We start from the raw sequence: 12,002 nt of genomic DNA, 5'->3' as shown, positions 1-12,002 counted from the left end.
ATTTGGGCCTCACTCCACACTCCAACTCCTCCTCACACAGTGGTTCTGCCCACATTTTTGTCAGTCTCAAAATTTTTCTAAGTGGATGGGAAGTCTAGCTCACTGGTCAGAAATCTGGCAGTGGGGAGGGGGTAGCCTAATGCTACATTTTTTGAGAGTATCCGTTGTATTAATGCCTATCAGACCGTCAAGTCCCTAGGTAAGACCACATCCACAGGGGAATGGGAAGCTATTGATCTACTTAAAAGATTGACCTGACAAAAACCAGAAATGACACCACCAACCCCAGCAGACCCAGACACAAATAGCAAGTGGGACAGAACACCAATGCTTCACGAGCAGCTCACTGATAATGTTACCTAGCATGGTGATGAAACATCTGCAAACAAACTTACCATCTCAGCTAGCAAGTCAACAATCTCAGCAAGGAAGTCTGTTTGTGGTCTGGCAAGATTTCTCTCTCAGGTAACAGCACAAGATCGGATTAGCACATAGTGGTTTGTAGAACTTGCTTTTGTCCAAATTTGCAAAATTAATGGGAAACACGCTGGGATATCCCAAGGCCCCGAGAAGTACTAGATAAACAAGTTCTCTCAGGCCAAAACTGGATATTATTCTGATTTATTCAAGCTTCTCATTCCTCATTCATTTCAACAGCACTGTACTTTATTAAATTGTAAACAAACCTGATCAGAAACTGGACAATGCTATTAAACCCCTGCCCCAAGGTCAAAGGAAGTTTCCATTGCTGAGTTGGTATATTGTATGTGGGACTTAAACTGGCCGAGTAATAGAGACTTTTAAAAATATATTATTTTTATTCAACCTGTTTTTCTCGTCAACCTTTCAGAGATATTACTTTACACCTCTGGATCAGGAGGGATATGAACCCAGGTCTCCCAGTACAGGGATAGGGACATTACCACTGCCACAAAAGGGCCCCAAGAGGCTTTTGTTTCACATCATTAGATTCAAATTAATTGACTTTCAATATACAGAGTAAACTTGAACTAGACTGAAGAGCACAGAAAGCACAAAGGGATAGATCATTGTGAAGTCCATCTTTGAGTGAGAGATCATCGGTTGGGATCTCACTTGTTATTGACACTATTAGGTTGATGTTAGGTAGATATTTTTAAGCACCCTGTTCCTCCATGTTATTACATATCTCTAAAACAGGTATCCTGGCTCAGAGGAAGGGACACAACCACTGCATCACAAGGGATGTCTGTATATTTTCCATTTTATTGCTCATTGTAAACTTAGGGTATAATATTTTATAATGAAAGGGATAAAGATTAATCATGAATGATTGCTCATGAACAAAACCAGCATCCTCTGTTTCTGACTCTAATTCAATTTTTTCCTGATCAGTTCTGGTTGTCATTACCTGTCCACATTCTTCTTCCGTGCATCTCCACTCCCCATCTTTGCAAGTGGCTGGTTCACATTTGCCTACTTCTATATTTCATCGTCTCCACACTGCACTAGTGCGAGCATGGCTCTGCTATAAGCACTGTCACCCAAGATAAACCTGTCTCCTGGGCATGACAGTCCAGTGCTAAGGGGGTGCCACACAAAGCTACCATCTGCTAGGGTACATGTTAAATCACATATTAACTCTCAAGTGGATGTAAAGGCACTAATACAAAGAATAGGAGAGAAGTTGTCCCTGGTGTTCTGGCCAATAGTTCTCCCTCAACATGGTCAGCACAGTGGCTCAGTGATTCGCACTGCTGCCTCACAGTGCCAGGGACCCAGGTTCAATTTCCACTTCGGGTGACTGTCTGTGTGGAGTTTGTACATTCTCCCCGTGTCTGCGTGGGTTTCCTCCCACAATCCAAAGATGTGCAAGTTCGGTGAAGTGGCTATGCTAAATTGCCCTTAGTGTTCTGGGATATGTAGGTTAGGTGCATTACTCAGGGATAAACATCGAATAATAGGGTAGGGGAATGGTTACTCTTGGAAGGGTGGGTTACTCTTCAGAGGGTTGGTGGAGACTTGTTGGGATCAGAATGGTGCTGGAAAAGCACAGCAGGTCAGGCAGCATCTGAGGAGCAGGAAAATCGACATTTCAAGCAAAAGCCTTTCATCAGGAATAGAGGCAGGAAGCTTCCATGGTGGAGAGATAAATGGGGCGGGGGGGGGGGGGGGGGGGGGGGGGGGAGGCGGTGTTGGGGAGAAGGTAGCAAAGAGTACAATAGGTGAATGGGGGTGGGGATGGAGGTGATAGGTCAGAGAGGAGTGTGAGAGAAGGTTACAGTGAGAGAGAGAGAGACTCACTAAGACTCTTGTGGAGAGAGGAGGAGAACAGCCTGACCTGCTGTGCTTTTCCAGCACCACTCTGATCTAAACTCTGGTTTCCAGCATCTGCAGTCCTCACTTTTGCCTAGTTGATTTTAACCTCACTGTGAATCCTCTTCCAAGGATGCCTACCTTGAAGAAGTTCTCCTCCTCTCTCCACAAGAATCTTAGTGAGTCTCTCTCTCTCACTGCAACCTTCCCTCACACTCCTCTCTGACCTATTACCTCCATCCCCACCCCCATTTAACTATTGTACTCTTTGCTACCTTCTCCCCAGCCCCACCCGACCCCACCCCCACCACAACCCCATTTATCTCTCCACCCTGGAGGCTTCCTGCCTCTATTCCTGATGAAGGGCTTTTGCCCGATACATCGATTTTCCTGCTCCTCGGATGCTGCCTGACCTGCTGTGCTTTTCCAGCATCACTCTGATCTAAACTCCGTAGACTTGTTGGGTCTGATAGCCTTTTTCCACACTGTAGAGATTCTAAATGATTCTTAACCAACATGACTAGAGCAGATTACCTGGTCATTACTGAATGTTTTGGGACATACTTTATGCAAATTGGCGGTTGCATTTCTTGTACATCAAATAAAGCACTTCATTCACTGAAAAGTTTGTCCTGTGATCATGAAGGGTGCTACATAAATTCAAATCTTCAGGACAAAAAAAAGTATGCTGATATCAGCTCCATAAAGGAAATTATTGTGCTCATTTGAATTATAGCATTCTTGTATCTGTCCTGATGAACAAGAGATTGAAAAGTTTTGTTGATATGTGTCGCTTACAGCAATTCTCAATAATTACTGATGCCCAAAAGCAAAGTTCGCAAGGGTCCACATTCACTGGGAACAGACTGTCGTCAGTCTCTAGGTGAAGGAGCAATAGCTATAACATAAAATCCCTTCTGAAATTGCAAGTTTAAGCACAATTCAGTCTTTTATTCACAGAGTTCGTCAGAAGTTTGTGATATCAACTTGTTGCCTTATACAAGAGAAGTCCCACCCACTAGGTTATAAAGAGTGGAGCTAACAGGGTTTTGTATTTGTTGGTGTATTCCTATCCTCCCAGTGCAGTAACAATAACCTTGTACTTACTCTTCATTTGACCATGATTTAGAGATGCCGGTGTTGGACTGAGGTGTATAAAGTTAAAAATCACAAAACACCAGGTTATAGTCCAATAGGTTTAATTGGAAACACACTAGCTTTCGGAGCGACGCTCCTTCATCAGGTGGTAGACTACCGCCTGATTAAGGAGCGACGCTCCGAAAGCTAGTGTGTTTCCAATTAAACCTGTTGGACTATAACCTGGTGTTGTGTGATTTTTAACTTCATTTGACCATGATACCTCACAAGTATCCGACCATTAGCCCAGTACCCCATCTTTTTGTTACTCATACCAAAGTGAATCACCTCACACTTACCCACATTGAACTCTATTTGCCACCTTTCTGCCCAGCTCTGCAGCTTATCTATATCCCGCTGTAACTTGACACATCCTTCCTCACTGTCAACAACTCCACCGACTTTCGTATCATCCGCAAAATTGCTGAGTTTAAACGAACCCGGAAGGCTACAGCTAAGGTAAGACAGTTTGTTTTAAAATTACTTACCGGTAGTGGGCAGCGGTGTTTTTTTTCCTTCACAGAAAGAGCGGGAGCAGCAGGGGGAAGTGACGAAGACCAGAGGGGCAGTCGGGACCCGGAAGCAGATATAGCGCAAGCTTACCTGGGTAGGTTTTCTTTTCCCTATAAAAGCGCGTAGAAGAGGAACCCGAGGCACTACAGAGGTAGTGCCTCCCACCCGCCCTCCTCCTCTAACCTAATAATAAGACCCGTTGTGGGAAGTAGGTAAGTGCTGCATTTTGCTTGTTCTGTTCTTTAGACCTAGTTTGTCTTTCTTTTAAAAAAGGTTACTTTTAGAGGGATGGCAGTGAAGGCAGTGCAATGTTCCTCTTGCAACATGTTTGAGGTGAGGGATGCCATGGTTGTCCCTACTGATTACACTTGCTGGAAGTGCACCCATCTCCAGCTCCTCCAAGACAGTGTTAGGGAACTGGAGCTGGAGTTGGATGAACTTCGGATCATTCGGGAGGCAGAGGGGGTCATAGATCAGAGCTTTAGGGAAGTAGTAACTCCAAAGCTTGCAGACAGATGGATGACAGTGAGGGGGACTGAGAGGAAGCAGCCAGTGCAGGGACCCCCTGCGGCCGTTCCCCTCAAGAACAAGTATACCGTTTTGGATACTTGTGGGGGGGGGGGGGGGACTTACCAGGGGTAAGCAGTGGGGTTCAGGCCTCTGGCATGGAGCCTGTCCCCGTTGCTCAGAAGGGAAGGGTGGAGAAAGGTAGAGCAATAGTTATTGGGGACTCAATAGTTCGGGGCACAGATAGGCGGTTTTGTGGGGGCGAGAGAGACTCACGTTTGGTATGTTGCCTCCCAGGTGCAAGGATATGTGACGTCTCTGATCGTGTTTTCCGGGTCCTTAAGGGGGAGGGGTAGCAGTCCCAGGTCGTGGTCCACATTGGCACCAACAACATAGGTAGGAGGAGGGCTGAGGATGTTAGGCAGGCTTTCAGGGAGCTAGGTTGGAAGCTCAGGGTTAGAACAAACAAGAGTTGTTGTCTCTGGTTTGTTACCCGTGCCACGTGATAGAGAGTCGAGGAATAGGGAGAGAGAACAGTTAAATGCGTGGCTACAGGGATGGTGCAGGAGGGAGGGATTCCGGTTTCTGGATAATTGGGGTTCTTTCTGGGGAAGGTGGGACCTCTATAAACAGGATAGTCTACACCTGAACCTGAGGAGCACCAGTATCCTTGGGGAGAGGTTTGCTACTGCTCTTGGGGGGGTGGGGGGGGGGGGGTTTAAACTAACTCTGCAGGGGCATGGGAACCTAGACTGTAGCTTTAGGGTGCAGGACCTGGAGTGTAGGGAGGTTAGGAACATGGCATCAATCTCCAAGGAGAGTGCCTGTAAACAGGAAAGTGGCTTGAAGTGTGTGTACTTCAATGCAAGAAGTATACGAAATAAGGTAGGTGAACTTGCAGCGTGGGTTGGTACCTGGGATTTCGATGTTGTGGCTATTACGGAGACATGGGTAGAACAGGGACAGGATTGGCTGTTGCAGGTTCCAGGGTTTAAATGTTTTAGTAGGGTCAGAGGTGGGGGTAAAAGAGGGGGAGGTGTGGCATTGCTTGTCAAAGATAGTATTACAGCGGTGGAAAGGACGATGGATGAAGATTTGCCATCTGAGGTAGTTTGGGCTGAGGTTAGGAATAGGAAAGGTGAGGTCACCCTGTTAGGAGTTTTCTACAGGCCTCCTAATAGTCCTAGAGACGTAGAAGAAAGGATTGCGAGGATGATTCAGGAGAAGAGTGAAAGCAATAGAGTGGTTGTTATGGGGTCTTTAACTTTCCTGATATTGACTGAGAAAGCTATAGCTCGAGTTCGTTAGATGGGTCGGTGTTTGTCCAATATGTGCAGGAGGGTTTCCTGACACAATATGTAGACAGGTCAACAAGAGGTGAGGCCATACTGGATTTGGTTCTGGGTAACGAACCAGGCCAGGTATTAGAATTGGAGGTAGGTGAGCACTTTGGGGACAATGACCACAATTCGGTGACTTTTACTCTAGTGATGGAGAGGGATAAGTGTGCATTGCAGGGCAAAAGTTATAGCTGGGGGCAGGGAAATTATGATGCAGTGAGGCACGATTTAGGCTTGGAAAAGTAGGCTTCAAGGCAAGGGCGCAATTAATATGTGGAGCTTGTTCAAGGAGCAACTATTGAGTGTCCTTGATAAATATGTACCTGTCAGGCAGGGAGGTAAGGGTCGTGTGAGGGAGCTGTGGTTTAATAAGGAATTGGAATCCCTTGTTAAAGGGAAGAGGGCGGCCTATGTAAAGATGAGGCATGAAGGTTCAATTGGGGTGATTGAGAGTTATAAGGTAGCCAGGAAGGATCTGAAGAGAGAGCGAAGAGCAGCAAGGAGGGGACATGAAAAGTCCTTAGTTGGTAGGATTAGGGAAAACCCTAAGGCTTTCTATTGGTATGTCAGGAATAAAAGAATGACTAGGGTAGGAATAGGTCCAGTCAAGGATAGTAGTGGGAAGTTGCGTGTGGAGGCTGAAGAGATTGGGGAGACACTAAATGAATACTTTTCGTCAGTATTCACTCAGGAACAGGACATTGTTGCCGATGTGAATATTGAGTCACAATTAATTAGAATGGATGGCTTTGAGGTATGTAGGGAAGAGGTGTTGGAAATTCTGGAAAGGGTGAAAATAGATAAGTCCCCTGGGCCTGATGGCATTTATCCTAGGATTCTCTGGGACGCAAGGGAGGAGATTGCAGAGCCATTGGCCTTGATTTTTATGTCCTCGTTGTCTACAGGAATAGTGCCAGAAGACTGGAGGCTAGCAAATGTGGTTCCCTTGTTCAAGAAGGGGAGTCGGGATAACCCTAATAACTATAGGCCAGTGAGTCTCACTTCTGTTGTGGGCAAAGTCTTAGAGAGAATTGTAAGGGATAGGATTTATGAACATCTGGATAGGAATAATGTGATCAAGGATAGTCAGCATGGTTTTGTGAAGGGCAGGTCGTGCCTCACAAACTTTATTGAATTCTTTGAGAAGGTGACTAAGGAGGTGGACGAGGGTAAAGCGGTAGATTTGGTGTATATGGATTTTAGTAAGGCGTTTGATAAGGTTCCCCATGGTAGGCTACTGCAAAAAATACGGAGGTATGGCATTGAGGGTGAGTTGGAGGTTTGGATTAGGAATTGGCTGGCTGGAAGAAGACAGAGGGTAGTAGTTGATGGTAAAGGTTCATCTTGAAGTGCAGTTACTAGCGGTGTTCCACAAGGATCTGTTTTGGGACCATTGCTGTTTGTCATTTTTATAAATGACCTGGAGGAGGGATTAGAAGGTTGGGTGAGCAAGTTTGCGGATGATACAAAAGTCGGTGGAGTTGTTGACAGTGAGGAAGGATGTGTCAAGTTACAGCAGGATACAGATAAGCTGCAGAGCTGGGCAGAAAGGTGGCAAATGGAGTTCAATGTAGCTAAGTGTGAGGTGATTCACTTTGGTAAGAGTAACAAGAAGATGGGGTACTGGGCTAATGGTCGGAATACTTGGTAGTGTGGATGAGCAGAGGGATCTTGGTGTCCATGTACACAGATCTCTGAAAGTTGTCACCCAGGTAAATAGTGCAGTGAAGAAGGCATATGGCGTACTGGCTTTTATTGGTAGAGGAATTGAGTTTCGGAGTCCTGAGGTCATGTTGCAGTTGTATAAGACTCTGGTGCGGCCGCATCTGGAGTATTGTGTGCAGTTTTGGTCGCCATACTATAGGAAGGATGTGGAAGCACTGGAACGGGTGCAGAGGAGGTTTACCAGGATGTTGCCTGGTATGGTAGGAAGATCATATGAGGAAAGGCTGAGGCACCTGGGGTTGTTTTCATTGGAGAAAAGAAGGTTTAGGGGTGACTTTATAGAGGTGTACAAGATGATTAGGGGTTTAGATAGGGTTGACCATGAGAACCTTTTTCTGAGTATGGAGTCAGCGATTACAAGGGGGCATAGCTTTAAATTAAGGGGTGGTAGGTATAGGACAGATGTTAGAGGTAGATTCTTTACTCAGCGAGTCGTGAGTTCATGGAATGCCCTGCCAGTAGCAGTGGTGGACTCTCCCTCTTTATGGGCATTTAAACGGGCATTGGATAGGCATATGGAGGGTAGTGGGCTAGTGTAGGTTAGGTGGGCTTCGGTCGGCGCAACATTGAGGGCCAAATACTGCGCTGTATTTTTCTATGTTCTATGTTCTATAAGTGACTATCATTTATTTTGGATGTAACGTAAATAGCTATTAAGTACTATGTTTTAAATCATCACCATTTGTCAAGATTAAGCCAGATTCTGCTGAAGAATTTATGTGGGTATCCTTCCCACATGGTAATAGCTACTTAGATTACCAAGAAGGAGGACTGATTCCGGTCAGCACAGCAACAATACAATACACACCAAGTCTACAGAGGGCAACTTTCACCGTATATACGGAGGAGGAAGCTGGAAAGATTCTGGAAGACTCAGATTGTAGTAGCAAACCAAAATAGAAACAAATCAACTATTCATGGACTGGAAATTAATTTGAAATTGCTAATTGATAAAAGTTTTCATTTACATTCATCAACGTCTTCATTGGCACTTTGCTATTTCATGAAAATGAAATCTGTGTCCTATCACTTGCAGTAAGTGTGCATTGTTGGCTTGGGAAACAGCAATAGGGGACAGAGGAAGTATGATGAAACAACAACAACGATGATGACAACAATAACTAATTGATGTGGTATCAGTTAAATCATAGCTGGAAGGGAGAGATTGGCAAGAGGAGGCCAGAATCTTGGACAAAGAAGTAGAGGGAGATGCAGCAATCCAGGGACTTCCAGAACCTAGGGAGATGATGAACGGGGAATATCAAGGTATCATTTACAAGTTGAAGAGAATAAGAGTTAAAGGGCGGCTCGGTGGCACAGTGGTTAGCACTGCTGCCTCACAGCGACAGAGACCTGGGTTCAATTCCGGCCTCAGGCAACTGACTGTGTGGAGTTTGCACATTCTCCCCGTGTCTGCGTGGGTTTCCTCCGGGTGCTCCGGTTTCCTCCCACAGTCCAAAAAAAATGTGCAGGTTAGGTGAATTGGCCATGCTAAATTGCCCGTAATGTTAGGTGAAGGGGTAAATGTAGGGGAGTGGGTATGGGTAGGTTGCGCTTCGGCGGGTCGGTGTGGACTTGTTGGGTCGAAGGGCCTGTTTCCACACTGTAAGTAATCTAATCTAATCTAAACCTTTTGAGAAAAAAATACTCTCATTGTAAATACATGATCCAAAAAGGAGAGCTTATTTTCCAAATCACCATGTACCTAACTAGTCATAAGGTACACTCGGCAGGGACATTGGAGTGAGTGAGAAAGAGAATAGAAAAGTGGAGAGAAAAACAAAACAACTGAAAGTTGAAAAATGAGAAGAAACTCTCTCAGGATTAACTTTACTTTTAAATATAATGTTGTATTGCATCGATGTTACTTGCTGCAGCTCATTAGCACTGACGGAACTAATTCTCAACAGTAAAGGGAGTTTAGTTTCAGTTGCTCATCATTAGGAATAATTAATACAACCCTTCCTGTTTTGATTTTCTTTATCCCAGCAACAGAAACGGAAATCCTCTTTACTCACAGTTCCAGAATGAGGACCACATCTGTTTTATTCTCGTAAACATCATGTAAGGTGATAATGTTGGAATGCTGGATCTGCTGCAGGATGTTCACCTCTCGTTCAATTTCCTCACGTCTCACTCCTCTCCGACTGGCTCGAACCTGCCGTTTCTTAATAAACTTTGCTGCATATTCAACTCCAGAGCTTTTCTCACAGCATTTCTTCACGATAGCAAACTGACCACTGAAACAAAAAGAGAAGCAAAGAAAACAAAGTCAGAAATAGTAATTTGATCAGCTGGAAGTTATAAATATCAGAAGATTTTCAGGTGAAACCAAAATGTTAAAAGAGCAGGAATTTTTCCTGGTTTCCAGGCCTCCATATTTCTTTCAGTCACTGAGCAGATGTTAGGTTGGCCACTGGAAGTGTTAGAATAAAAGAAGAAAACCACAAAGAACATTCTCATTCACCTACATCTGACCTAGTAGGCCCAAGAAACAGCAAGAAGTTCTGAATAAGGTCACTGGACTGGTAATCTGCTTCTCTCTCCAAAGATGCTGCCAGAGCTGCTAAGCTTCTCCAGCTATTTCTGTTTTCATTTGTTTCACGTATCCAGCATCTACACTTGCATGCCGGATTGATTAAAAATACTTCTAAAGTATTGGAGAATCCCACCAAACATGAATCTTTTATAATTAATACTGTTCTCTAATAATACCAAACAATTTCCACCAATTCTTCTAAAACAAACCCAAGCACAAGATGAGGAAGTGGCAGAGAGTTTTAGGAACCATAAGTTTAAAGTCTCACTTTTTCTCAAGTTGCTCTACATAGACCACAAATCGTGACTCAAGTTACTTACTGCTGCAAGGGGAGTTGTGGTGGGGGTGATTTTTTTTAAAATAGAAGATTTTTTTCTCACATACAGTCCACCATTACTTATTTAAGAAGTTGAAATCGTTCTGGGAAGTGACCCATTACTAAAAACAAAAACAGGATGATATTAAAATGGAACAATGCTTCTATTGCTTAAAAAACAAATGAATATTTAAAGGGATATTGATTTTAGGAATTTCTGCAAGGTTGTGGACAATATTTTGTCACTGAAGTGAACATTACAATTTTACTAAACAAAAGACAAAAGAACTGTGAACACTGGAAATCAGAAATAAAAACTTAAGCAGTTGGAGAAACTCAGCAGGTCTGGTACTTTTAAAGGAGAGAAAACAGAGTTAGTGTTTCAGGGTTCTGAAAAAGGGTCACTGGACCTGAAATATTGACTTTACTTTCTCTCCACAGATGCTTCCATACCTGCTAAGTTTCTCCAGCTCCTCCTGATTTTATTATAATTTCACTCCTGCATTCCACTCCAACAGCTTTGTTCTTTGCCCATCCTATTCTTCCTCTAGCCTGTGTTTGTTTAAAAGCATCATTGGCCCAAAACGTTAATCTGGGTGATTTCAGTATTTTCTGCGCTTATTATGATTTAAAGTTGTTTGTTCAAGAAACCCCGACAGTTTTGTCTTTCGTCCTCGTTTTTGTAGAATTAACCAGTATCAGTATTTGAGCCAGAGAAAATGCTGCACAGTTTTCTAACACCTCATCTGAAACTTTGATATGCTGGAAACATCTTGCTGATAATATGAGCAACCACACGGCACAGTTAAATGTGAAGTTAGTTCTTTACTTGATCCAACGGAAATAATGTCCTGTTTCAGAATTGATCAATCCAATTATATATCAAAAAAACTCTTCTTCAGATTGTTCTCAGCCTCTGAGCTCCTCTTGTAGCTACAGTATTTACATAGCTGATCCACTCCAGGTTCTGGTCAGTAGTAACAGGGCATGGTGTTAATGGGAGATTCAGTGATGACAATGCCATTTCAATGGCTGGGTGATATGGTCAGATACTCTAGGTGGAAGAGAAGACTGGAGCTTAGACTCAAGATTAGAGTGGTTCTGCAAAAGCACAGCAGGTCAGGCAGCATCCGAGGAGCAGGAGAATCAACGTTGCGGATGTAAGCCCTTCATCATCAAGCACACATCAATTCTCCTGCTCCTCAGATGTTGCCTGACTTACTGTGCTTTGCCAGCACCATGCTCTCGATCCTGGAGATTGTCCAAGTCCTGCTGCATAAGTTTCTGAGAAATCACAAATGTGTATTGAACATGGTGCATTTGCTGTTGATTGCACTCAGTTCTGACCTAATGATGGAGGGAAGGTCATCAATTAAGCAGCTAAATTAAGCAGCAGCATGGTGGCACAGTGGTTAGCACTGCTGCCTCACAGTGCCAGAGACCCGGGTTCAATTCCCACCTCAGGCGACTGACTGTGTGGAGTTTGCACGTTCTCCCCGTGTCTGCGTGGGTTTCCTCCGGGTGCTCCGGTTTCCTCCCACAGTCCAAAGATGTGCAGGTCAGGTGAATTGACCATCCTAAATTGCCCGTAGTGTAGGTAAGAGGTAGATGTAGGGGTATGGATGGGTTG

The 12,002-nt window shown here is 44.2% G+C and overlaps 1 protein-coding gene across 3 annotated transcripts in view; it reads right to left on the bottom strand.

Annotated features, from left to right (window-relative positions):
* dapk2b (death-associated protein kinase 2b) overlaps positions 1–12,002 on the bottom strand; it is a 155,036-nt gene that overhangs the window by 63,544 nt on the left and 79,490 nt on the right. For all 3 annotated transcript variants that reach the window (XM_072553305.1, XM_072553302.1, XM_072553303.1), the window contains exon 3: positions 9,536–9,757. In XM_072553305.1, coding sequence (XP_072409406.1) covers positions 9,536–9,757 — 222 coding nt within the window. The remainder of the gene's footprint in view (positions 1–9,535; positions 9,758–12,002) is intronic.

This window comes from Chiloscyllium punctatum, chromosome 33 (assembly GCF_047496795.1).
Source record: "Chiloscyllium punctatum isolate Juve2018m chromosome 33, sChiPun1.3, whole genome shotgun sequence".
Taxonomy (NCBI): domain Eukaryota; kingdom Metazoa; phylum Chordata; class Chondrichthyes; order Orectolobiformes; family Hemiscylliidae; genus Chiloscyllium; species Chiloscyllium punctatum.
The sequence above is the reverse complement of the archived record's forward strand: the minus strand, read 5'-3'. Positions and strand labels throughout refer to the sequence as shown.